General features: G+C 44.0%; 1 protein-coding gene across 2 annotated transcripts in view; it reads right to left on the reverse strand.

The window, feature by feature from the left end:
• Nucleotides 1-1,758: 1,758 nt before the first annotated feature.
• The window catches only part of LOC147216716 (rho guanine nucleotide exchange factor TIAM1-like), a 50,790-nt gene continuing 28,976 nt past the window's right edge, over nt 1,759-23,572 (reverse strand). The window contains exons 11-28 of one of the 2 annotated variants that reach the window (XM_086176942.1): nt 22,811-22,981; nt 21,718-21,822; nt 20,686-20,767; nt 20,405-20,491; nt 18,361-18,573; nt 17,586-17,698; nt 11,467-11,685; nt 11,174-11,242; nt 10,947-11,072; nt 10,530-10,638; nt 9,443-9,622; nt 9,180-9,298; nt 8,972-9,080; nt 6,361-6,419; nt 5,881-5,977; nt 2,962-3,049; nt 2,639-2,811; nt 1,759-2,561 (exon numbers count right to left, since the gene is read on the reverse strand). In XM_086176942.1, the coding sequence (XP_086033068.1) occupies nt 2,005-2,561; nt 2,639-2,811; nt 2,962-3,049; nt 5,881-5,977; nt 6,361-6,419; nt 8,972-9,080; nt 9,180-9,298; nt 9,443-9,622; nt 10,530-10,638; nt 10,947-11,072; nt 11,174-11,242; nt 11,467-11,685; nt 17,586-17,698; nt 18,361-18,573; nt 20,405-20,491; nt 20,686-20,767; nt 21,718-21,822; nt 22,811-22,981 (2,676 nt within the window). In that variant the 3' untranslated portion in view covers nt 1,759-2,004. Of the gene's footprint in view, nt 2,562-2,638; nt 2,812-2,961; nt 3,050-5,880; nt 5,996-6,360; nt 6,420-8,971; nt 9,081-9,179; nt 9,299-9,442; nt 9,623-10,529; nt 10,639-10,946; nt 11,073-11,173; nt 11,243-11,466; nt 11,686-17,585; nt 17,699-18,360; nt 18,574-20,404; nt 20,492-20,685; nt 20,768-21,717; nt 21,823-22,810; nt 22,982-23,572 lie in introns of both variants that reach the window. The other variant, XM_086176941.1, reaches the window with a different exon arrangement.

Consider the following 23,572-nt stretch of genomic DNA (forward strand, 5'->3'; position numbering starts at 1 on the left):
TATTTTAAACCTTTGAAGATACTTTTGATGATATATATTTTAAACGGTAGCACCATTGAGCAGTATGATTCATTCACAATTTTTCCAAAAAACAAACTTATGAATAATATATGTTGTATTTGCAACTTCTAACTGCCTTAAAATATATTTAATGCACCAAATATTACACCATATCAAAGCAAACATTTTAAAACAAGATGGTAACCCATGATTTAAAAAAAAATGATTAAAAAAAAAAAAATCCAACTTGCACTCAATAAATGTAGAAATTTTATTTTAAACATAGAAATGATAATACTCCACAGTTTCATGTACGAACACAGTTTTGAAAATACAAAAAGGGAGAGGAGAAGGGACTGTCACCAAGTCTTTCCAAGGACAAATGATTGTGCTACACAATCGGGACATCTTTACCGAGCATCGCTCAGAGCCAGCTAAAAATCTCAGTTTGTGATAAAAAAAAAAACACAAAACAATACCCGGAGGGTTTTTCAAATTTTTTTCCTCTACACTTTCCTCACAGTTCCGATGACAGTAGCTCGCAGATTCCCTCCCTCACAGGTGGGTAGTAAGTGCATGTTAAGTACATCCATTAAGGTGCACAGTACTGGAAATCTCAAGTGAGCGAGGTGTTTTGCAGAGATAACAGTGAAACAGCACAACTTAGTGGAGAGGAGATGGAGTGCAAGATGGGAGGGACATTGAATACCATGTGACATCGGACTCGGGCAGCTTATTTGTGGTCGTGATGCTGCTTATTGTGGCCTGCTTGAAGAAGATGCTGTGATCAGAGGAGTTTGACAGCAAAAAAAATAAGAAAAAATAACACAATTCAAGTAAAACAGGATCGTGACGATATTCATTAGAGACACGGGGCGAGAGCAGGGCCCCCGGGAGAGAGAGAGAGAGACACAAAAAAAAATAAAAAATCGCGAGCAAAGAAAATGAAAAAGTTGACATTCGTGTGTAGGAGCCGGACAAACAAAGGGCGGTTTGTAATACTGGGTCACGGAATGTGGTGTAAACATTAATTACAGTAAAAAGGCAATAATTAAAGATTAGGTAGACTGTTGTCCAAACTCTTATTATAGGAGACAAAAGTGAGCTTCAAACAATTTTATACAAGGAGGTTAACGGCACTATTGAACCCCTGACTATACATTAATGTGCAGCCGATATTAAAACAACAAAAGCGTAATAAAGCTAGTCGAATCTCTTTTACACGGCAGCCTTTAAGCCAAAAGCCCCTGAAGTTCAGTAACGTACAGCCCTTGAGTGTTAAAATACAAAGTTTCTAATCCAGAAAAATAGAAACACCCACGGACCTGTGTTGGAAAAATAGACATTTGCGGTGACTCGCTTTTTTTCAATTTTAAAATCACCGACACCGGCGTAAAATCGATGCTTTAAAACACGAACAGCAGCTCTGCGGTCAGGCCTGTCCCTCCTCCATAATGAAACATTTAAAAATGATCGAAAAAGAGCTAATTATTCGTATATTGCAATTTGGTAACATTTAAAACCGAAGCCTCAGAACTCATCGGAAATTGGAGTTGTGTTTATCGGCAGGGCTGTTGAGTTAAAAAGCATTATTTCTTTTTATGCGGGTGCACAAAAGGTGGTGAGCGAATGAAACGTGCGCATCGTTCTAAATGCGTGTTCGATTTAAACGGGTGTCGAATGTACAAGCGGTGCCATCTGGTTCACGTACGAATTCCACAGCGGTGTAGAAATACTTGGATGCACGTCTTAACAGTGTGTTTTTGTTTTTTTTTTTACACTTTTAAGCAGCTTGTTGCAAATTTACGTCTCGAACTTCACAAAAAAAAAAAAAAAAAATTTTTTTTCAAACGATTGTCAGAGGAAGGGAGATGCGGGGGAAGCTGGAGAGGATGAGGAAACAGGGAGGACCTTCAATACAAAATGTTTTGAAAACTGTGTTTTAAAGCTCGTGTCCAAAGTTTTATTACTGCAGGTGTGGAGGAGTGAAGAGGTGAGGTTTCCTCAGAAGACGTCGCTGTTGCATCCGTGAGCGAACTCGTCCCTCCGCACCCAGATGACGTCGCGGTCTGTGTTGGCGCCTCCTACCACCGCGCACTGCTTCAAGTGGGCGAGTTTCAAGCTCGGAGTCGTGCAGCGGGACAGAGAGACGGCGTGAGGTGTCAGGGAGTCCGCGGAGGTCGAATCCTCCGTTCCCAGATCCCGCGTCGCGTCCTGCGCGTCCCGATCGTGGTACTCTGTAACTTCGCCCTGCAGGCTCAGCCTCTCCATCCTCCCCCCCGTGGCTCTGACGGACTTGCAGTACTCGTCGTCATCGCTCAAAATGTCGGTCTCCTTCACCGGTCCCGTGCAGACGGCCTCCCCCTGGCCTTCGTAACGACGCAGATCGAACTGCTCCTCCACCCAGCGGTCCGTATCCTCCTCTTGGGGCTTGTGGGAGGGACGAGGAGCGGGTGGCCGGGGGCGGTCGGAGTTGTTGCCTTGGAAAACGAGGTCCGTGTTGATGGTGAATCGGTTCCTCAGAAGCTTCCTGCGAGCCAGAGTTCGAGATGGCGCCGAAGCTGCGAAGACGCGGCATCGTGTTAGCGAGCGTCGGCCCCCGACCGTATCGACGGGTCACAAACTTAAGGTTTCTCACCTGTTCTGTTCATGGACGGCCTCGCCCCTTTGAGGGCACACAGGCGCTTTCCCCCGAACGGGATGTAGCGCTGGTTAGGCGGAAGAGACTCGGTCTTAAGTAGCTGCCGCCGCTGCTTTTCTCGAAGGATGGAGTGAACCGCTTTGAGGAAATCCTTCTTACTCTCCGGAGAACTGCAACGATGACGGCCTTTTAATGACGGTACAGATTTGATATTCTACCGCACACGCCGAGACCTGGAGCGGTGGCTCGGGGCCGATTTCACACACCTTCATATGTCGGGTATTCCTAGTGATCAGAAAGGAAGGATAAAAGAAACGAACCTGCAGCACAACTGGAACATTCTCTCGGGTCTTCCCTCAGATTCGGACTTGTTGTGAACAATCTCGCACATGGCAGAGTCGTCGGAGTCTGGGGGGGAAGAAGAGGCGGAGGACGGGTTCAGCAAGGGAGCCTTTACGGTCAGATGAATTGCCCCGGGAACAGGCGACGGCTTGTTTATTAAAATATGGCTATTTTCTCTCCTAATATTTTTTAATGGGTGCCCATTTGTCAAGATATAGGTCTGTCTGAAGTCGTAAGTTTGCTGTTATGCGTTCCATGCAGTTTACATCCTTAAGCCTCTGACGCCACTGGTCCAGGGTAGGTGGGTGGGGTTTGAGCCAGTTTACTGTGATCATTTTATGTGCAATTGATAGAAGAACTCTAAGCGAAAACACCTGGTTTTTCCTTAAGTCGCTTGTTGATGCTGTACCCATAATAAATTGCTGTGGATCAATTGGTCTGCTTAATTTTAAAATCTCACTTATTTGTTTTTTTTTACCCCTTCCCAGAATTTCATCAGTTTAGGGCAGTCCCAAAAAATGTGGAAAAAGTCCCCCGTTATGCCACAGCCCCTCCAACACAGGGGAGAACAGTTATTATCATAAGAAGCTATTATCAAGGGAGTTTTAAAATACCTTATTCTTAACTTCCAGCTGAACTCCCTCCACGTTGGGCTGCTTAAACATTTTTGCCAGGGCAACCAAGAACTCTCCCATTCTCCATCAGCAATCACGGCATTAGATTCCAGTTCCCACTTAGCTTTCACATCCAGTGTGTCTACTGAGGTGTCCATACGTATCCTGCCATATATATCTGATATTGTATTTTTAATGTTCATTTTGTTCTCAACTATCTCAATCCAATATTGTTCCTAATTAGTTGAAGCTTCTTTGATATTGTCCCATTCTTTGTGTGTCATCAAATAATGTTGAATTTGAAAATATCTAAATAAATCCTTAGAGTCAATGTCGTATTTTGCCTGAAGTTGTGAAAAAGCCCTCAGAGTTCTTCCTTCAAATAACTGATTTATTGTGATTAAACCTTTCCCTGCCCATCTAATGAAACCACCGTCCATCTTTGCTGGCGGAAAGTCACCTGCTGCTGTTATAAAAGATGGCTATTTTCAATGGGAGTTCTGAATTAGTACATTTAATGTCTTCACCCATTACAGACAAACGTGCTCTTCCTGGTTCAGCTATTCCTTCTCCAGAGTCTGCAGGATCTCTCATTTGACAGGCCTCCGAGCTCCTGACAATATTGGAGCTATGAGGTATAATTTTACCGCATAACTTACTCTATAACACTCTTGCTTTCTGTCTCTGTCCTCTCTCTTTTTCGGAAGGCCGCCCACACAGAGCCGGGATCCGTCCGAAGTTTCTGTACCAGTAAAAAGCAGCTGTTTCCTCGCTACTGTCGGGGAATTACTTTCTGGTGGGGGAATGTTGGGTTTCACACCTGTCAGATAACGCTGTTGTGATTTGTAACCATATAGATAAAATCTGAATCGATGCTGGAAAAAATGTAAACGGCGTAACGTTCCAAAAAATGCGCTTGACGCTTTTACATCTCAGATGGCCTCGTCCTGTTTTATGGCTGTCAGACGGAGCTGAAACAGCAAGAGGTTATTTCTATTCACAAAGTGGAGATATAAAGAGCAAAGATGTCACTTATTGGAAATCAAACCAACGGTGTTTTGTTCCGCAGCAGACAGACGGGCTTTTTGGGATTCAGTTATTCCATTAGGGGAAAGATTTTAACGGCGAGAGATTTTTATTAAACTCATCTATTCAAAGTGCGAGGATGAAAATTACGGTTATCAATAAATAAAGCAAAGGGTCGATGCGGGGATCTGACAGACCATGTTTGATTGTGATCTAGTTGCCATGGAGTGAAAACATCCCGTGGATCTACGGCCTGTCGGAAATAAATAGCTGCTCGTTTTGGTTTCATTCAATGGAAGACAGTCTGTCTGGAGGGTTTTTCTTTTGTTTGTTTGTTTTTAAAATCAGTCAACCTCTGCTTCAATAAAGAGCGGCCCTGAGACCATTTACTTGAGTCCTGCTATCGATCCTCCATCGTTCATGGAGGCCGAATCCAAGAAAGATGAAATGAGAAGACTTCTCCGTAAATATCCTCTGATTGGCCGAGCACGAGGACGGCCGGCGAGGTGAAGAAAGGGGAAGATCTTCAGATTTCGACAGGGTCTTTGCTGCGTAGTTCGAGTTTGCATGTTCTCCCCTCTTTGAGCAGGAGTTTCCTCCGGTTTTCCTCCCACAGCCCAGAAACACGCAGGAGGTTCATCGGGGATCTTAAATTGCCCAGATGTGTGAATGACAGAGTTAATGTTTGTTTGTCTCTCTATGTGGCCCTGTGATTTATTGGCCACCGATCCAGCCAATGACAGCTGTGATAGATTCCAGCCCCCCATTACCCTGTCTGCAAGATATGTGGAGTAGATAACGAATGACTATATCTTTAAAACATTCCTAGTTTTTTGTCAAATTTTTTATGTTTTTTTAAGAATTCAATGCAAATCTAGGCGAATCGCTCACGCTTGGCTTTTCTGAATTTGCCGCCCCATGGGGAAAAAATACTTGACAATCACCTATCAACATTGTCGGTTCTTCAAAATTTCCTAACAAAGATACATTCGAGGGAAATTTGGGTTTCTTGTTTTGACGATTTGCTGCGATCACATGCATTTTGAATCTTCAGTGACAGAAAAGTCCAACACTTCCACTTGTGAGAATAATCCTTTTAACACGCGATGAACAGACAACTTTCATTTCAAAGTTTGCTTCTGCTTGTGTTCCAACCAATGTTTTTCTTTGTGCATGCAACACTTGGTTACATTGCAGTTACTTAGGTAAAGAAAATACAAGATTCTGTTTTGATAAAAGTTTTGATAAAAGACATACTTGCAAGGGCGCGGACTTGCAGGGAGTCCGTTGCGATCATGTGACGGAATCTGAACGGGTCTTTGTCCTCGCTCACAGACGCGCGGTGAGACCCGCCCTGAGGATGAGGAGGAAACTGGTCGAACGCCAAAAAACACAAAGGATTGCAATGCATCAACGTGACAGCAGAGAGCACAACAGCGCAGGGAAAGGAGGAGGGTTCCACACAAGCGGGTCCATAGGGATGATAAAATGTATATGTGTCTATTCAATTGTCAATCTGTCCCCGGCCGCTTACAATTATCTTGTGATAGATGAGACTAATCTTTGCGTATTGGTGGTCTCAATGTACTAGACAGATGTAAAAAAGCCATTAAAAAAAAGAAAAGAAAAAAGGCAGATGGAGGAAACCTGTTGCCCTAATTGGCACAATTTATCATCCAACAAAGAATCAGGAAGCAAACAATAAAAAAAAAAAAAAAATGTTGAAATTATACTTACAATTTTCTTCCTCTGCTTGGAGGAGTCCTTGTACACGAACACCACTGCGGTTTTGAACACTGAATGACAAGAGGGGGAAATCGTCTGTCAGTAATCTCCGTATTCACCCGTCACATGTTTATTTCATCGCTCATTTTGCCCGACCGACAGTCTGACGACTCGTGTCAATAGTTGCTTTTAGTCCTGACTTTAGATGGGACGAAGTCACGTGAGCAGCCGGAAAGCTAAAAACAGAGGGACGTAGGGACGTTGCGTGTGTGAAGCAGTCACTTCCGATCTGCTGCCGTGTCAGGGAAAGCACTTCGCATGATGATGTAATATTAATCCCCCAACGGTCTGCACATAAAGTGAAATCTCGAGACAAGGGGGTCACCGGTGGGTTTGTGAGAACATCGTGCAAGCCTGTTAATGCATGGCTGACTGGTTGGACTCCGTAGTGAAAAGTGCTGCAAAGTACTGAGTACGTGTCTTGCCCCACCGATACGCAATGTAGTCTTTGCAGCTCATTTTCCTCGATATTGTCCTCGGCCTCAAATTCAGCGCTAAACTTCTGTGGACGAGAAAGTTGTTATATTGTGATTCAATTGTTACGCAAAAAAATGAAGCTATCTTTTCCTTTCAGGGGTTCCCTTCAGGGGTCACCACAGCCAATCACCATCGACCCGCTCACTGATCCTTCAATACCAGCATCTTCATCCCTGCTTCCTGTCTCTTCCTTCATTGCCAGTGTCTCTAAACCAAACATGGCTGGTCTCACCACCTTGTTTCCTTTCATTCTGGCCGATACCTTTATCGCGCGTTAGCCTCGGTTTTCTCCAATCCGTTCCAAAACTGCTTGCACACATTCCTTCACCTCGAGTATTCAGTGAAAAACCAGACTGACAATGAATAAATAAATGAAGAGGCTTTTTAACCCCCCAAATGAATGTTCAGGTAAACCAGGTAATGCCGGTAGATCGCATGACATAAAAAAAATAGACGTCAGCCTCTCATCCATCCTGTCACTTGATTGATATACAGGGCAGCCGGTCCAATGACATCTGTTTTTATCTGACACCGAGGTCACTGCACGTGCACAAACAGCGGTGCGAAGTGCAGTAAAACTAACAAGCAAGTCAGCGAGTTACTTCCAATTTTAAGCCCTTGGTTTTTTCCTCTTAAACTTAAAATGAGTCAGGGAGCCGGACCAAGTAGGACGACAAAAACTTATCACTTTCATACGGGATGGGAGGAGGACATTTTTTTTCCACGATGACATTTTCGAAGTGCGTTCGCCTCATCTGCCGGTCTAACGTCGCAAGACCGAAGAAGGTAAAATACGACACGGACGTCCCGCCAAAGAGGGGGCAGAGAAAGAGAAAGGCGAAGGAACTAAAATCCCAGTTGTCCGGACAGAAGTCACTTTTCACACAACGTGCTACAAAAGTAAAAGCCACGTCCGAAGCGTCTTTCTGGGCCGAGTCATGTCATCGTTAATAAGTCCTGCCGTCAGCAGCTACTGTCCGGACGATGCATCCCTGGCTGATTCAACTCAGTGAACTTGGGTGATGACAGAAAATCTACATAATTATTTTGTGTTGTGCAATATTGGCTCATGCGGTTACACAAGGTACATCGACATATGTACATATAAAGAACGTTAAGCATATTTGTTGTGGGTAGATTGTTTTGTCTTGGTCATTTTATAAGTAGCTCACATGCTGAAAAAGTGTGAGCACCCCTGACTTAGTCCAACCAAATCCAATAGCTGCTATCAAGTATTTCTGTATTTCTACGACATTTTCTACCTTTAATAGAGACTTGAGAACCGCAAAACCGAACATGTGACATTAGGAATGTTGACGTTTTGGAGAATTATAATTATGAATGCTACCGGCGGTTTTCCGTTTTGTACCGTTTATTACAGATATCGAGTTGAACGACACCGGTTGGAGGTTACGGCAGGTCGGGCACTTATGGGGGTGAAATCACCAGAGGGATTTGGAAGTTGAACATGAAAGTCAAGTGAATCACAAAATGAGGACATTTGCCAAGACCTGCAGGCTGAACAGAAAGATGCCACGAACGCCTCCCGTGTTTGCACTTCCCAAGGCACAAGTCGCTGCTTGTTCTACGCGAGCGTGACTGCAGGCGTGGCCCGCTGGGTCGTCCATGCAGACCGATGCGGCCTTGTAGAAGACATTGATCGATCGGGCTGACCGAATCCTGCATGTCTGTAGCTTAAAAAAAACCATTCGGGTAACATTCTTGCCCTGTTTTGCAACGCGTTGAATTAGCAGATTTGAACATCACTAGAACTTAGTAAGACAAATGACTTTTGGAACGTGCCGTTCATAATTCCCCGAAGGAATGCAATTTATTACCAGTTAAATCGTTTGCTAGCCGCCGCTTGTCATATCGGAATAATTCCTAATTCAAAGGCGTCTAATAAAATGAAGATTATGGGTTCGTGTAAATTTCAAACCATCAAATGTCTGACAGCCCTCGGTGACAGCCAAAGTTTAGGGGGGGAGGAAGCTTAATAACCACAAATTTCATAATGTTTCAACCTGTGAGGTCACATCAGAAACTACAAACACAATAAAATGATAGAATCCGAGATAATCCCCACCAAAAGCTGCCAAATCTGGATCCTTCTTGCTCTTCACTAAAGACGCCGGAGGATTAATCCACACCACGGTAGAATGCAACAAGAGGTCTCCCATGGAGAGGTCGGCCACCTGAGAGAAGCAGGAAGAATGGGTTGTGAAAAGAAACCCACAGGATACGTACAGTAATCCCTCGTACGAAAAGAGCGATGGCGGGGATTTTCCACTGACCTCTTTTTTATTGGCGGTCTGCTCGTTGATGAGCTGGTCGAAAACGGCGCCGTACTCCTCGTGGAGCTTCTGCATCTCATTGATGTGGCTGGCAACTTTGTTCATAGCCTTCACTGCGACTGATTGGCACAAACGTTCAGCATTAGCAACGACGGCTCACCTATTTAAATTATCCAAATGCCGTAGAACCACTGTTTAGAAATGAACACCAAAAATATGCGGCGCAGAAAAGCGAGGACAAAGGAGATCGCCGATCGGCTCACCGTCTAAGTGGTAGTGCTCTTCGCTTTCGGGGTCGGTGAGGGAGTACAGCTCCCTGAGCAGCAGAGGATACTTCAGGACCCTCTGGATGGGCTTGATAAGGTACGACTCCAAGGTCGACGAATGCTGTTGTCTCGGGTTTCTCTCCGCGAGGAAAGCCTTGAAATCTGGATCGGTTTTTGCTACAGGGGCAGAAATACACAAGGTAATTTTTTTTTAATTTGGCCCAACATAGATGACAGTAAGCTGCGGTAGGAACAGGTCTAACAAGCGCAAGTGATTTCCTAGATTCACAAAAGCTCTTGAGTCAATTCAGCCCCCAGGTATGATGGAGAACGTTACAGAGCGAAAATTGTAATCCTATAGTAACTTTGTTGAAAAACAATAAATAACATTAACCTGCATACCGGGTCAGCTGTGATGCTGGAGCCTATCTCAGCTGTCATTGGTTTAGAGGCGGGATTCACCCTGAACCAATCCCAGGGCCACATATGGAGACCTTCAACTCTGGTTCACGCGTAATATGACCGTTCACTCTTTCACTCACATATCCGGGCAATTTAGGGTCTCCAATGGACCTCCTGTGTGTTTTTGGGCTGTGGGAGGAAACCCATAGACACTGGCGAACATGTAAACTCTAATCCAAGCGGCCACCTTCTTGCGATGAGGCAATAGTTATAAAACATGAGCAAAGTAGATAGAAGGGGAGGAGATGTTTTTGAATCTAAAAGGTGTTTTTCTAATGTGTTTTGATTGTTATTATATATGCTAAGTCTTTATATGTGTGATGAAGCGTGTAGTGTTTGTTCCTAGTTTATCCAGTGATTTATGTTGTTGTTTTGAAAAAAAAAAAAAAAAAAACTGTTTGCTGATTGTGTTCATGTGTTTGTAAAACAATTTCTGCGGGTGATGCATTGATTTTGATCCAGAACTCTGTCAAAAGAAGGGGATTTAAGGAGGTGGTGCCTCCAGAATGCAGGGCAGGAGACGGGAGCACTCCATCTTAACGGGACACTGTGAGTAGGTAGAAATAAACCGAGAACAAGCCTTGGATTTGTGTTTGGCACCAAAATGTGTGCATGAATTTACCTTTGGCCAGGACCTTTGGGACCTTGGTGTGGCTGGCACAGAAGGCGCTGTAGAGCTTGAAACGATCAGCGTAATAAAGGAAAGAACCGCCCAGAGAGAACAACACTTTCTGTTGAAATATAAGAACACAAACACCATTAACTTTAAATTATACATGATTTAAAACACTAAATGAAAAACACTCAAAATGCAGTTTTGAGAGCAACTTATGAGCGTCGGTGTAATATAAAAGCACTGTTTAGCTCTCATTAAGCCATATAAAATCAGTTACTAACTTAAAGTGAGCACTGGCAGTTGAAGTTACTGAAAACTCTGGGGTTCCTCAAGTCCACTTGGATGTAAAAACAGTATTTAGTCATTTTAAAGGAATTTAAAGAAAAAAAAAAAGGGATTTTACAAAGTTTTACAATTCCTCACCTTAAATTGTTCAACCCTTTCCAATCGTTCCAGATCCGGCACCAGTCGGATTCCGTCCTCAAGTGTCCGTAAAAACTCCACCTGGAACTCCACCATTTCCCCGAGGTTACCGAACAAAACGTCGAGCTGCAAAAAAAGAGAAATGTGCGAGTGATTACCAAAGTCAAGCAGTGTTTAAACTAGTATACAATCCATAACCAGATTTTAAATCAGTGGGTAGAAAGTACCTCATCCTGGGTTAAGAAACTCTCTTTCTGCAAGGGTGTCAAGTAGCACTCAATGAGGCAGCTCAGATCCTAAAACAACATGAATAAACACAATGAGCGCTAATTCAAAAATATTTTATGGATGTCTCAGCATCGCTGCTGATGTCAAATAAAGCCACTGTTGAACAGTAACACATTCCTATGATATTGCAATGACCAAGCATTTTTTAAAATGTCACCAACACCAATGTTGCAGATCCACAAAAGGTAAAGAGACAAGAACGCGCGTGCAGCCGGACACCAGGTCTACTGACTTTGACGTAGGTCTTCTCCGTCTCCACCAGTTCGTTGATGACCTTGCGGAGTTTGTCAGCGTGGGAGAGCTGCCTCTGAGTGGCGGAGCCTGCCGCCGGCGGCAGCACTGAGACGGGACTCGGCGTGAGGGATGAGGAAGACGAGGACGAAGACATGGGGCACTCCGGCGGATTCATGTCGTAGAGACCGCGGCAGAAGACGGCGACCTGCTCCGAGCCCTGTTCGGAAACAGACGGAGGCCTCATGTTTCAGAATTCATACCCGCTAACTTTTTTATCCACCTGGAATTAATTCTGAGACACAAATGAAGACAAACTCCGTTCCAAACAACACCCACTTACGGGCCCCGATATCAAAAATACCAAGCATGAGTGGACCTGCCAAAGCAAACACTTCTTTTTTGCTCTGTGACACATGCATGTGTCAGCATCAAGAAAACCTTCACTTTATAACACACACATTCCCTCCACACTTGTATTGGGCAAAACACAAGAATTCATAAATAAAATTAAAATCCAAGCATTTTAAATCTGTCATTACGCATCCCAGACGGGGGGGGGGGGGGGATGTTAATTCACGAAATGAAATACGTCTCCTATGTGACTACCAAGTCCTTCCTGAATACCTGGAGACTTGGAGTTTCTGTATCGCACTTGCGCCCTGTGAATTTCAGTTAGGCAGCAGTGTGTGTGTGTGTGTGTGTGTGTGTGTGTGTGTTGGTCATCACCAAGAAAGTGGACCCGTGCGTTTACATCGCAACCTCACAAAAATATCAGCTTCAGCTTCACTGTCTGCGCTTCTTCCCTCGCTCTGAGGCTGGGAAGGAGAACAAGTCGACACAGGAAAATAGTCGCCGTCGTCAAATCACGCGGCCGAATGTGTGTGAAAATGTCAGCGATGTTAACACTCCATCTTTGATACATGCATATGAGTTACATTGGATTGGACTGTTACGGCTCTGCAGAGGTTGTTACAGGGTGTATTCAAGTAGTGTTACCCCTTAATACCATTTCTGCACACACACTTGTCTGTGTTTTTGTCATCGCTGCAGAGATGACTATTAGTTTCCATGGTTTTCACTCAACTGTCTGTTGAGTGGAGAAAAAAAAAAAAGAAGAAGAAAATTAAAAAAATAAAATCACATCACAGAATAAAACACCACACTTTTTTCTTTCAGGACGCTCATATCTGTCAACAGCAGTATCTAACATTGGAGCACAAACACTTCACCAGACCCATTTTTTTCCCTCAATCTGAATCGCATGTTCCATGATTTAGTGTGACGGGATTCATGTATCGAATACAACCTAATATGGTGGTATTCTAAAGTACTTTTACAGACAAATCCTCATCTACACAAGAATGATGTCCATCCTTGTAAAATTGGTCACAGTTCACGCTTTCAACTAATTCTGAAGGCAGGTGCTCAGCTGGGCACTGGCTTGTCCTTTCTGATTCCACGCCGGGCAATTTTCTCGTAAGGTACTGACAAATCTAGTTTTCCATTGTGGCGCTCAAACCAGTTTTTCAACCTGACCAGATCAAACACACACACACACACACACGCAAAGATCATGCAGGTTGATAGTGATAGTCCTTCCTCTGTTAATACAGTCCACAGTTACCTAAACTAAGCCACAACAGTTGAGTTTAGACAAAAATGAGAATAACAAAGAAAATATGGAATTATGGAAAATAACACACAAATGGATTCACTATAATTGATAAAGTGCAGTGAAAAAGAGGAGCATTGCAATCATGCTTAAGTTTAGATTTCTAAACTCTTATAACAAAACAAAGAGAGAGACTGACATTCTTGCAGCTTGTAAACAAGTTCTTGCCCTTGACAGCTGTGCAAATTAGTGACAGCCAACTGACAGAGGGAGCAGCGATAGACACGGGTGACGGATTCACAATAATGCACACCTCAGGATAAGCAAACACAGGAGCGCTGTGGAAAATGTCCCCACCAATAAAACATATGGATTGGTAATAATAAACACAACATTGGAAAAAAATAGGAAATGAGAAATACAAAAATACATACTGGTAGTTTCATGCATTTTAAAGCTCTGTTGTTGAAGTGATGCATACTCAATGGAGGAGACATATTTGAGGATTATTTAAGTCAAATTATGCAAAAAAAAAAAAAAAAAAACTTACCAGTTGAACCGAATCATAAATGGACCCAGCATAGCATTTGGCATTCCTGCTTCTCGCAAAGCCTGACTTGCTGACGGGTCAAACAGATAAGCGGCAAGCTGTGCTTATATGTTCTGCTTTTCTTGTCATGGTTGCTTCCATTCCACAAAACTACAAGTTTGGTTTGTTAATAACCGGTTCTTCTGATGCAAAACAGTGCTAGACGTATAAAAGTACAATTCTAGAGAATTGTGGCCGGGGAAAGCTTAGCATCTTGAGCTGCCGAAGGATATGAAAAAAAAAATCTGTCACGTCTCCTCGGACGAGAGCATCTGTCCGGTCTACTCTCTCCTGTCTAAATCTGAAATTCCACGACCGACCTTCAATGCTTCCTTGACGTCTTCCTTTCCCATCAGGTCGTCCTCTCCCTGCTTACCTTCCCCCGAGCTGCCCATCTTCCCTCTCAGTCCTGCTGATCCAGAGCAGCAGCAGCAGCATTAGATAAGCTCAAATGTCACATCAGTAGCAGTCGGTCACGGCAGAACACTTCCAGTAACAAGAAAAGACAACAGGTATGCGCTCACTGACTCCACCACTAGTTACCATAATTCCAAAACAGCAATTTTAAAAAAAAATTTTGCAACACTTATACAAGCGCGGAATCCTGAAATCCTCAATTCCCTTGTAAACAACACAGATTTAGCAATGTCACAAAATTATACATATATAAAATATATATTCTTCTGAAAAACTGACGCCGTCCACAGCTGGAGATTCACTCAGACACACGGCGAAGTCTGTAACACAACACCTGCTGTACACTTCACGTCATTCCTGAGACGCGACTTATGTAATCCTGGTGGAAATAAAACCGTGCCCTCATTTTGACTGACGTGCAGATGTGCACGCAGAAGACAATATTGTTATGACAAGAGTAGGTCAGAATGCCTTCTCTTGATTCGAGCTCTGGATTTAAGTCAAGGATTTAAAGAGATAAAAAAAAATAAATAACATTGAGCAGTAAATGAGAATTTAATTCATACCATTTTGACCTCAGAGCAATGAAAACGGCCGCGCCTTCAAGAATCAAGTCAATGTAAGGAGGCCCAAAGGAAGAACCTGTGGTCTGGATGGTCCAAGAAAAACATGGAAAAGGCATTTTATTCTACCTTTTTTATGACCGTGCCCATCCTTCAGGAAAGGGAGAATAATATAGCGAGTGGGAGGAGCGGGGAGGCAGAGGCAAGCACAAACCTGCTCCCACAACTGCCAGCTGAACTCCTGCTCGGTTGCAGCCAGGATAAACTGAGATTACACACACACACACACTTGGCACACAGCGACACATCACGCCCATCTATACACACTCACACACGCCTTTAGCCTACTTCCTTTTCTGAAAGGTATTCGCATGTGCATATCACTGCTTAAACCAGACATTTCTCAAGAGGCACAGGTGGATTCCGCTCATCGCACAACTCAAAAAGTAAGAACCCGGAGACAAAGTTTCAGGTTCATCTGGATCCAGTGAAACCTACAAATCCATTAATCCCAGTGGAAAATGAAAGGATATATGCCACGGAAGGGGAGGGAGGGCGGCTAAATCATTTAATCTGAAATGAGAGGATGACGACGCGGTGAGGTTTCGCAAATCTATGCAGGAAAATGTGGAATTAGTACTATTAATGGTTCTATGCAGGGAGTAAAGGCAGCAAACAAGAGGGGTTAATGATTTTCAAATGATCATTATTATAATTATATCTAGCAATTCTGACATATACAAAATTGTTATATAAATTGATCAAATGACTCAATCCCTGCTTGAAACGTGTTGGTCTTGAGGCGGTTTCAAGCGGCGCAGTCTGCCCTCCAGTGGGCGAGAGTTGCAATTACTCAATAATACATGACCGACTGGTATTTTAAAAGCTTGATATTAAAAACATTCAAGGGATGATAAGCAGTCACTATAGGAGCCTAAAGAGAGGGAGAAAAAAAATCTGAATCAGACAATTAGTCTTCAATCCTCTCCCCGCACCCGCAATTTCTCATTCCAAATACCCCGAGGCCGAGCAGATAGAGATGTAAATTGAGAGAGACTACACCTTGGAGACAGCCATCACGGGAATCTACATTATTGCTGTTATCCCGAGGAATCGCTGTTTCATTCTCTGGTAGTTTATCACATAGAGGAGGTAGCTGTGTGCTTTGTCTAAAATAATGAACCTCCCCGTGTCCTCCAGCAAACCAGACACTCATTTATCTCAACTAAATGATGGGAAACACCATGGAGAATTAACTAATTAGAATGTGAGGATAATTAAAATTGTCCCTTTTTTTTTTTTTTTTCTCCCCTCTCTTAGTCTTTCCTCCGCGTGGCCGCAGGCACCGGGTGGTTTGAGGTAACACGCGAGCCGCGGTGGCTGCTAACGTGAAAAACAAAGGGAAAACCTTTTTGTTTAAAAAAATAAAAAAAAAAAATAACATGTTTTTGAATTTCCTCCAGGGATCCGACGGCGGTTTCCAGGTTGTCTAACCCTCGGTTGACAAACTCGGGGCCGGGGCTCCCCGAGAGCGAAGAAGCGCAAAGTGTTTGATTAAAACTGGGAGATAATGAGGGGGAATGAAATCATGCAAACCCCACGGACGGTACGACGACACGGGGCGGTCGGAGAGAAACGTTATCTGGACACTACACACACAATGGTAAGTAAAACTTGTTTAGGCAGCAGAACAGGAAGCCTAATATGGTCCCAAAGGCTTGTTTCAAATCTATTCTAAAAGGCTTTTAATAGAATAATCAATATAATTATCCCCTTCATCTCTTTCTGAATAAGCTCCGACGGGCGGTTCAGACGTGGCAAGGAAGAGCGGCGCCTTTTAAAAACCGCTCGCGGCTCCGCTTCCGGTTTAAAAATAGCCAAAAAACATTTAAATGTTGAAGACGGCTGATTAAGACCGGTGACGGAGATTTAACGAGACCTCTCCGAATTATCCGGCCTTCCGATCCGCTCCCATTTCTGTCATCTTCCCGCCCTTTCTGTCCGACTAATAACGGCACATCGGAGTCACGGGAGCGCCGCTGTCCGACAGGACGGGGTCCAGACCCGGGCCGGCTCTGACCTCACCCATTAGTTCTCCCTCCGGTCGACGCTCAAGCTCACTGACACGCATCCCAGACAAATCAAAGCGCGGCCCCCGTTCCTCCGCTTTTGTTTGCGTCGAAGTTCTCGGCAGACGAGTAAAAAGAAAAAAGTAAACGTTGCCAACGGTTACTGGTTGTCAGCCGTCGGCATGGCAATGGATGTGACAGCCGTGTCCGAGGAAGACCGGCTGGCACATGGCGCGTCCCAACAATCTATGCACCGGCCCTGATCGGACCAGACATTATCTAAAAATCACGGGGAAGCTCCTTTTAACGCCCCTTTTAACTCATCCGTCTCCATCCCTTCACTCCGGAGAACACACACACACACACACACACACACACACCAAATTAAATAAGCTCATATCGACACTACAAAAGGCAAATCTGCAAAATGATATGATCAATGTGCAAATCTGTGATTTTATATTAAGTGTATTATTCGTATGAAACTGTCTTGCAACGTTTGTCTTTTCGCTTGAGGAAGAAAACGGATCATCTTAACAGCATGAAGACATTTATCGGGAAAATTATTGTATAGACGTGTGTGCTGCAGAGTTCGTGAAAACCTGCCCGGTAGTTTTTAACATAATCCCACGGGCAATAAAAACAACCGGCAGAATCGTCGGGAACTCGTCACCCGCTTTGTTGGGGGGGGATAATAGCGGCCTTTCTCTCCAAGGGTCGTAGTTTAAAAACAAAGGGGCCAGGGTGAAAACACAGCAATGCATGGCAAGCAGGTTTCCCAGGGTGTTTAAATAGATACACATAAATATGATATTCCTTTGACACCGTTGGTTATTAATATAGCTTCTGCGCGGCCTCAGTGCAGACCTTGTCCTCCTTGTGCTCTCTGGGTCTCTGTTTGAAGAGCCGCGGCGGCGCTTCGTCCAAACCCTCATCCGGGCTGTCTTCAGTCAATCCAGACACCTCGTCCAGAATGTCCTCTGCAGGTGGAAAACAGCGACAGCCAGTCGGAGAACGTTATCACCACAGAGGACGACTGTCTCCAGCTATCCCTGGTTATCACCCGCGTGAACTTAAAAGTCTATCTTTGATAAAAGCCTGCATTATTAATAACCTCTGACTCCTCACATATGGCCAACCTTACTCAATGACAGCTCCACACTCCTGAAGGTTTCATATTAATATTCATAGAAAAGCCCCTTTGTCAACAAACATGTTAGCTGCGAGCACCAGCTTTTTTTCCTTTAACAAAAAAAAAAAAGGGAATACAAATCGTGCCCTTGCGCGGATAAAAAGGGCAGGTCAGGGGAATTTCGGCGACTCCCGGCAGGTTGATTTTCAGACGGCATCCATGCATAATAAAGTACGCCGTCCTTTTTTTAACCTCAGCTCGAAGAGACAAAGTGCCATCTGCGTCGGTTCTACTCAGGACGTTGTTTGACAGTAGGAAGCGAAACTCGAGGGGGGAAAATCGGATCGCTTTGATTTAATTTCCCGGTTAAAGGACTCTCTAAAGACATCAACATCGGTTTTAGTTGTCTAACCTGACGTGATTTCTTAAATGAAAGCATCGAGTTGTGACATTTCACTGCTCAACAAAACCAGGTGCACGTAGGCGGTTATATAAACAAGACGGTCTTACCCTGGCTCTGGGAGAAGATGTCTGTGGCCGGGTTCTGCTCCCCTTCGGACCGCCGGGGCGGAAGCGAGCAGAGCGCGGCGGGCTCCAGCTGGGGCAAGGTGCTGATGCTCAGCGTCAAGGCCTGGTTTATGAACACCGTCCGCATATCATCCATCTGAAGGGCGGATGCGGGTTTATCATTCAGCAAAAGAATCTCATCCCCCACCTTCAGACCTGATAGGACACAAAGATAAGCGGGTCATTTTCCTAAGTAAAGGACAAGAACACAAACATTTGCTAGGTTAGACAGCCAAAAAAAAAAAAAGGTAAATCATTAAAAAACTCACACTTAGGAGCTACATCTCCCAGCCTGCCCACAAACAAAAAAATATTATCCAATATGCTGGTTTTCCTGTGTGCCATCATCAGCGGAGCACTAACAAGTGCAAATGCTCTACGCAAACAGAGCGTCACGGCCGCGCTCCATCACAGCAGCTCTGCGGCTGATCGGACACGCCGGGACTTCCAATACATTAAAAATGTAACCTCTTGAGCTTGTTCGCTTCAGGCAAGCACTAATTAAACAAGATGCCGAGCGTTTATGAAAGAGGGGGGGGCTGAGGCAGTCTTTTTTTTTTTTTTTTTATTCTGCTCCTGACCTAACTTGTTTAGACTACGCAGCAGCGGTGCATGTGGGAAAAACAACCCATGAAGTTCAAGTGGATCTCAGCTTTCCATTCCTTCTCTCCCCACCGTCCAACACCTGAGTCTGCCTCTGCTGATTGGGAACCGGCACTCAATCAGCCGGCCGATCGAGGCAGGTGTTTCAAATATACGACATTCTCGTCCTCGAAACGACACAGGACAAAGGATTTTGCAGCATATGCGGTGAACGGTGCAGAGATGTGAATGCAAACGCGCACGCCGTTACATACAAGACACGCCGCTCACACACTTAGCCTTAAGTTATGACCCAGTTGTCTGGGAACTGAAATGTCAGCTGGAGTGGAGTCTTTATTGGACAGAGCGATAACCCCTCCAGCCATATAATGGAATGGCGTGTGTGTTTGTGTGTGACCGTGCACAAGCTTAGCATGGAGGGTACGTACACAGGCGCACATATGTGCCCGTACGTGCTTCGGTCGGCGTAGCGGGAATGAATCGCACCGAGAGAACAAAGCAAAGATGGACCCTTCGGCGGTCGGCCTGCTTTCTGTGTCTACTCTGCAGAAAAGGAAGCGCCATCTCTTTCAGTTTCCATTCATTCTTCTCACTTTGAGCCGGGAAACACGCTCGGCGCTCGCAGCTACGAGCACACTCAGCCTACTAATCTTGTGCCCTGACATATTATATTCTGTGATTCAGCAGAATATAATGAGAAATTCTAAAAAAAAAAACGATACAAGACAACATTGTCTGGATGCCACAAGCGCCTTCTATTTCTATTCAACATCGAAGGTAAAGAGCGAGTACAGCTGTGTCCTCTGGCTGCTGGCAGCCTGCAAAGCTTGCAGCTTTTAGACTGCTAATGCACAGGAGGACACAATCTCACACTTGAGTGACCTTGCCGTGACCCCAGGGTGCAGCGGCGGGGCGCGTTATCTTCTATACATTATGCGATTGTGGTTATGGGGTGGCTGTGCGTGCGCCTGACACTTATTGGTTCTCTCTGTGTTCATTGCAAGGAAAGCAATGGAAGTAAAAGCAAGTCAGAAAGCGTCTGTGAAACACAAAAAAAAAAGAAAAAAAATCTTTTTAAATATTTTTTTCTAGTCTTTTTATGTTGCTCTAAATCACATTATCTTGAAATTTTCCATTGTGGTTCCCTGTGTGACTGATCTGATGTCGCCAGACAGGCTTCCTCGAAACAAAAGTAATGGGATTACATCGGGGCCGGCTGGTGAGATCACGGCGTCACAAGAGGATGCACAGAAAAAAATGTCACACACGATCATGCGTTTATGGTTTTATAGCATCGCCTCTTAAGAGACATGCATTATTATTGAGTAGAAATCCCACTACGGTATTAAGGCTTTCACTTTCAGTGAAGAAAATAAAAGTGTACCTTTAGCCGAGGCCAGCCCTCCTGCTTTCACATCGGTAACGTGAAGCTGCTGCGTTCCATCGCCGTCAATAACGGCCAGGGTGAAGCCTAAATACAAAATATTTTAGATTCACAGACAGATTTGCATCAGAAAGTCAGATTTCCCAGTGAAGCAACAGCATCCGTATTTCGGGAATTACATACACCTGTAACCGGCTCACTCCCTTTAGCCTCTGACGAATCGAACAATCGAAGTGGAAAAAAGTAATTTAGGAATATTTGGAAAGAGTTGTCCAACGTACCGTATCCAACACTGCAGCATTCAGCTTTGTCAAACTGGATGACTCTGGTCATTTTGGGGCAAATCTCAATCTCCTTGTAGAGCTATAAACAAAAGAAAATGACACTTGATGGTTTTAAAATAAATGGGACGCTTGATGTTTCTGTGATAGTGGAGATCATTGTCGCGTCGTCGCACTTAAAAAACAGAAAGATCGGACACACTCATGTATTATTCAAGCTCCCTAAGAGAGCAGTCCCATGAGGTCTAGGAGGTTAAAATCAAGGTCAAGCCTCTGGAAAGAGTGGCGGCTAAGAGTGCGCACGCACACACGCACACACACAGCTGTGTGTACAGAGTAACAAGGAGGAGCAGCGGTGTGTCGTACTCTTTGCTGTGGTGAAATTATAATGTAATATTGTAGGTTGGGGATGAAAGAGGGTTGAAATGAGTCACTGATCAAAGAGGGCAGATAAAAGAGCACTTGAGGAAAATGAGGAGTTGAACCGTAATTGTGCTGCGGGAACGGTTTCAGTATATCACCTACTAAGCATCATCACAAAGAGAATTTGTTTTGGGAGTTTAGGATGGTCTTTTTCTTTCGAGATTGATTGTTTATGTGGAGGACAAGTGGGCGCACGCAGCAGACGGGCACGATTCAAAGTGCACCAAATTTAGTTTTTGCATAATTCATAGCCCATGCTATGGTGCCTGTTTTTGCACCCTGGGATTCTGTGTGCATCGCAATTCAGGCTCGCGGCCCGGCCATTAAACATGCACAATTGTGCATGTTTTATGGCTTGAGAAATGAAACAAAAATCAATTAATAATAGGGTGTGGACCTCGCGTTCCAGAGGGGATTTTTTTTTTTTTTTTTACCTCAGCAGAGACCTCCAATACACAGAAAAGTTTAAATCCTCAGATGAAGGGTATGTCAAACTTCGGTGCAATCTCGCAAGTGCCGCAAAGCGCAGCTGTAATTTTCTAAAATCGTAATTAATATTTTTTGATATCTTTCTATGAAGCATATCATCAACGCGCCGACGTTCCTCACCACGTCCGAGATTTCCTCCTCAAGTTTGGGAACATAGAGGAATGTCCGGTTGTCCGACCACACCTTCAAGCGGAGGTAGTGAACCGATGGGTCTATCTTGTGTTTCTGGAAAAAGCATCTCAGTTACTAACAATATGCTCATTCTTACATGTAATCACATTAACAGCCGCAACAAAATGTCATCTATGGTTTATCGTTAAAGCCAATTCCATTTACCATTAGCGCGGTTTATAGCCTGTGACATCCCCTGACAAAAGAACAGAAATATATGTGTCCAATCATGTATATAATCCACATGTATCTGCATGCATGATACACACAGGGGCCATGAATTTGACGCTCCAGTTCCTTTTTGACGTTTTTATGGCATATATATAGAAACACCACCCCACACACACACACACACACACACACACACACACATTCATCAGATTTATATATATTTCTAGAGAGCAATAAGTGGAGCTTATATGTATCATTAGGCATTACTCCTGGGTGTTTCTGAGACCAATTAGATGAGAGGAGATTAAGTGAAAAGCAAATTGAAATGACTGCAAGCGAATGATTAAAGTGACGTGTACGTTGGAAGGTAAGGAAACCATTCAAATGCCGTATCCTTACTCTTTGTAATCGATTGAGGCTTTCCAATACTCTCAGATTTATAATCAAACTGACATTCGAGAAAGAAAAAAAAAAATCAATGCCTATCCTCGACAGAATAAAAAAACCTTACATAATCGCGAGCTGTCACCGGGGAGGAGAGACGGCGATGTTTTATTGCCCGAATGTAACTATGTGTGGAATTGCAAACTCTCAGCGGAGCAGTTTTATTAGATTCCTTCCTAAAGCAATGCACATGTGATGAGCAACGCCGCTCACTGGAGCTCCTGTTATTTGTAGCTCAACTGCAATTAGTATTTTGTTTTCACAGGCTCACGTTCAACAAACCTACAAGCTTGACAGGAAGGAGGTGTGACAACTGCGGATGGATGTTGTGAAATTACAGACTATATCTTCTCTTAACAAATTACAAGTTGCACAGCATTCTGTTCGGGCTTTTAACACACATATTATTCTGCCAATCAAATTGCACCTTGCATATTGTGCTCAGGACCTCCAGCGCCGTATCGCCCGGCTGTATGATGGCCAGGACTGGCTGGTTGTTGGGAAGACAGACCCAGGAGGGGGTGAGGTGTTCGGGAACCCAAATGTCACTTTCCACATTTTGTTGAGGAACACTCTTCAAGGAAGTCACTCTGTCCCTCTGGGAGAGAAAAAAAAAAACAAGAAAAAAAGAGGGTTTGTGTTAAGTAGGGTCGTTTTTCATGATTTTTTTTTTTTTTTTTTCATAAAATTCAGAAAAATCATCCATTTTATAACTTCTGGGAGCACAATTGCTCCCCAAATTATTTCTCTTCTAGCCGATCATTTCAAAGTCATGAAAGCTGGCGGCAGCCTGAAAGCTGTTATTGCAAATCTCACCATTAAACTAACAGTACCTTTTGCTCGCTCTAAGCAATCTCAGGCAAAACTGTTCTCAGTTCTACTACCTCAGTGGTGGAACAAACTTCCAGAAGCAACAAGACTAGCATCATCTATCTCAACCTTCAAGAAACAGGTAAAAACTGTTCTCTTTCAGTACTTTTTAATGCGCTGATGCCCCAGATCAGGTTAGGCAGCAAGTTAGGCTATGCAGTCGGTGTGTGTGTGTGTGTGTGTGTGTGTGTGTGTGTGTGTGTGTGTGTGTGTGTGTGTACGTTTGTGTATGTCTCTGTCAAAAAAAAAAAAAAAACCTCACTTACCCAAGCTTACTGTTCTGTATATTTCCTGTGCATCGTGTATTTGCAAGTGTATT

Source organism: Fistularia commersonii, chromosome 29 (genome assembly GCF_037954325.1).
Source record: "Fistularia commersonii isolate RoL2024-O1a breed Wild chromosome 29, RoL_Fcom_v1.0, whole genome shotgun sequence".
Lineage (NCBI taxonomy): Eukaryota > Metazoa > Chordata > Actinopteri > Syngnathiformes > Fistulariidae > Fistularia > Fistularia commersonii.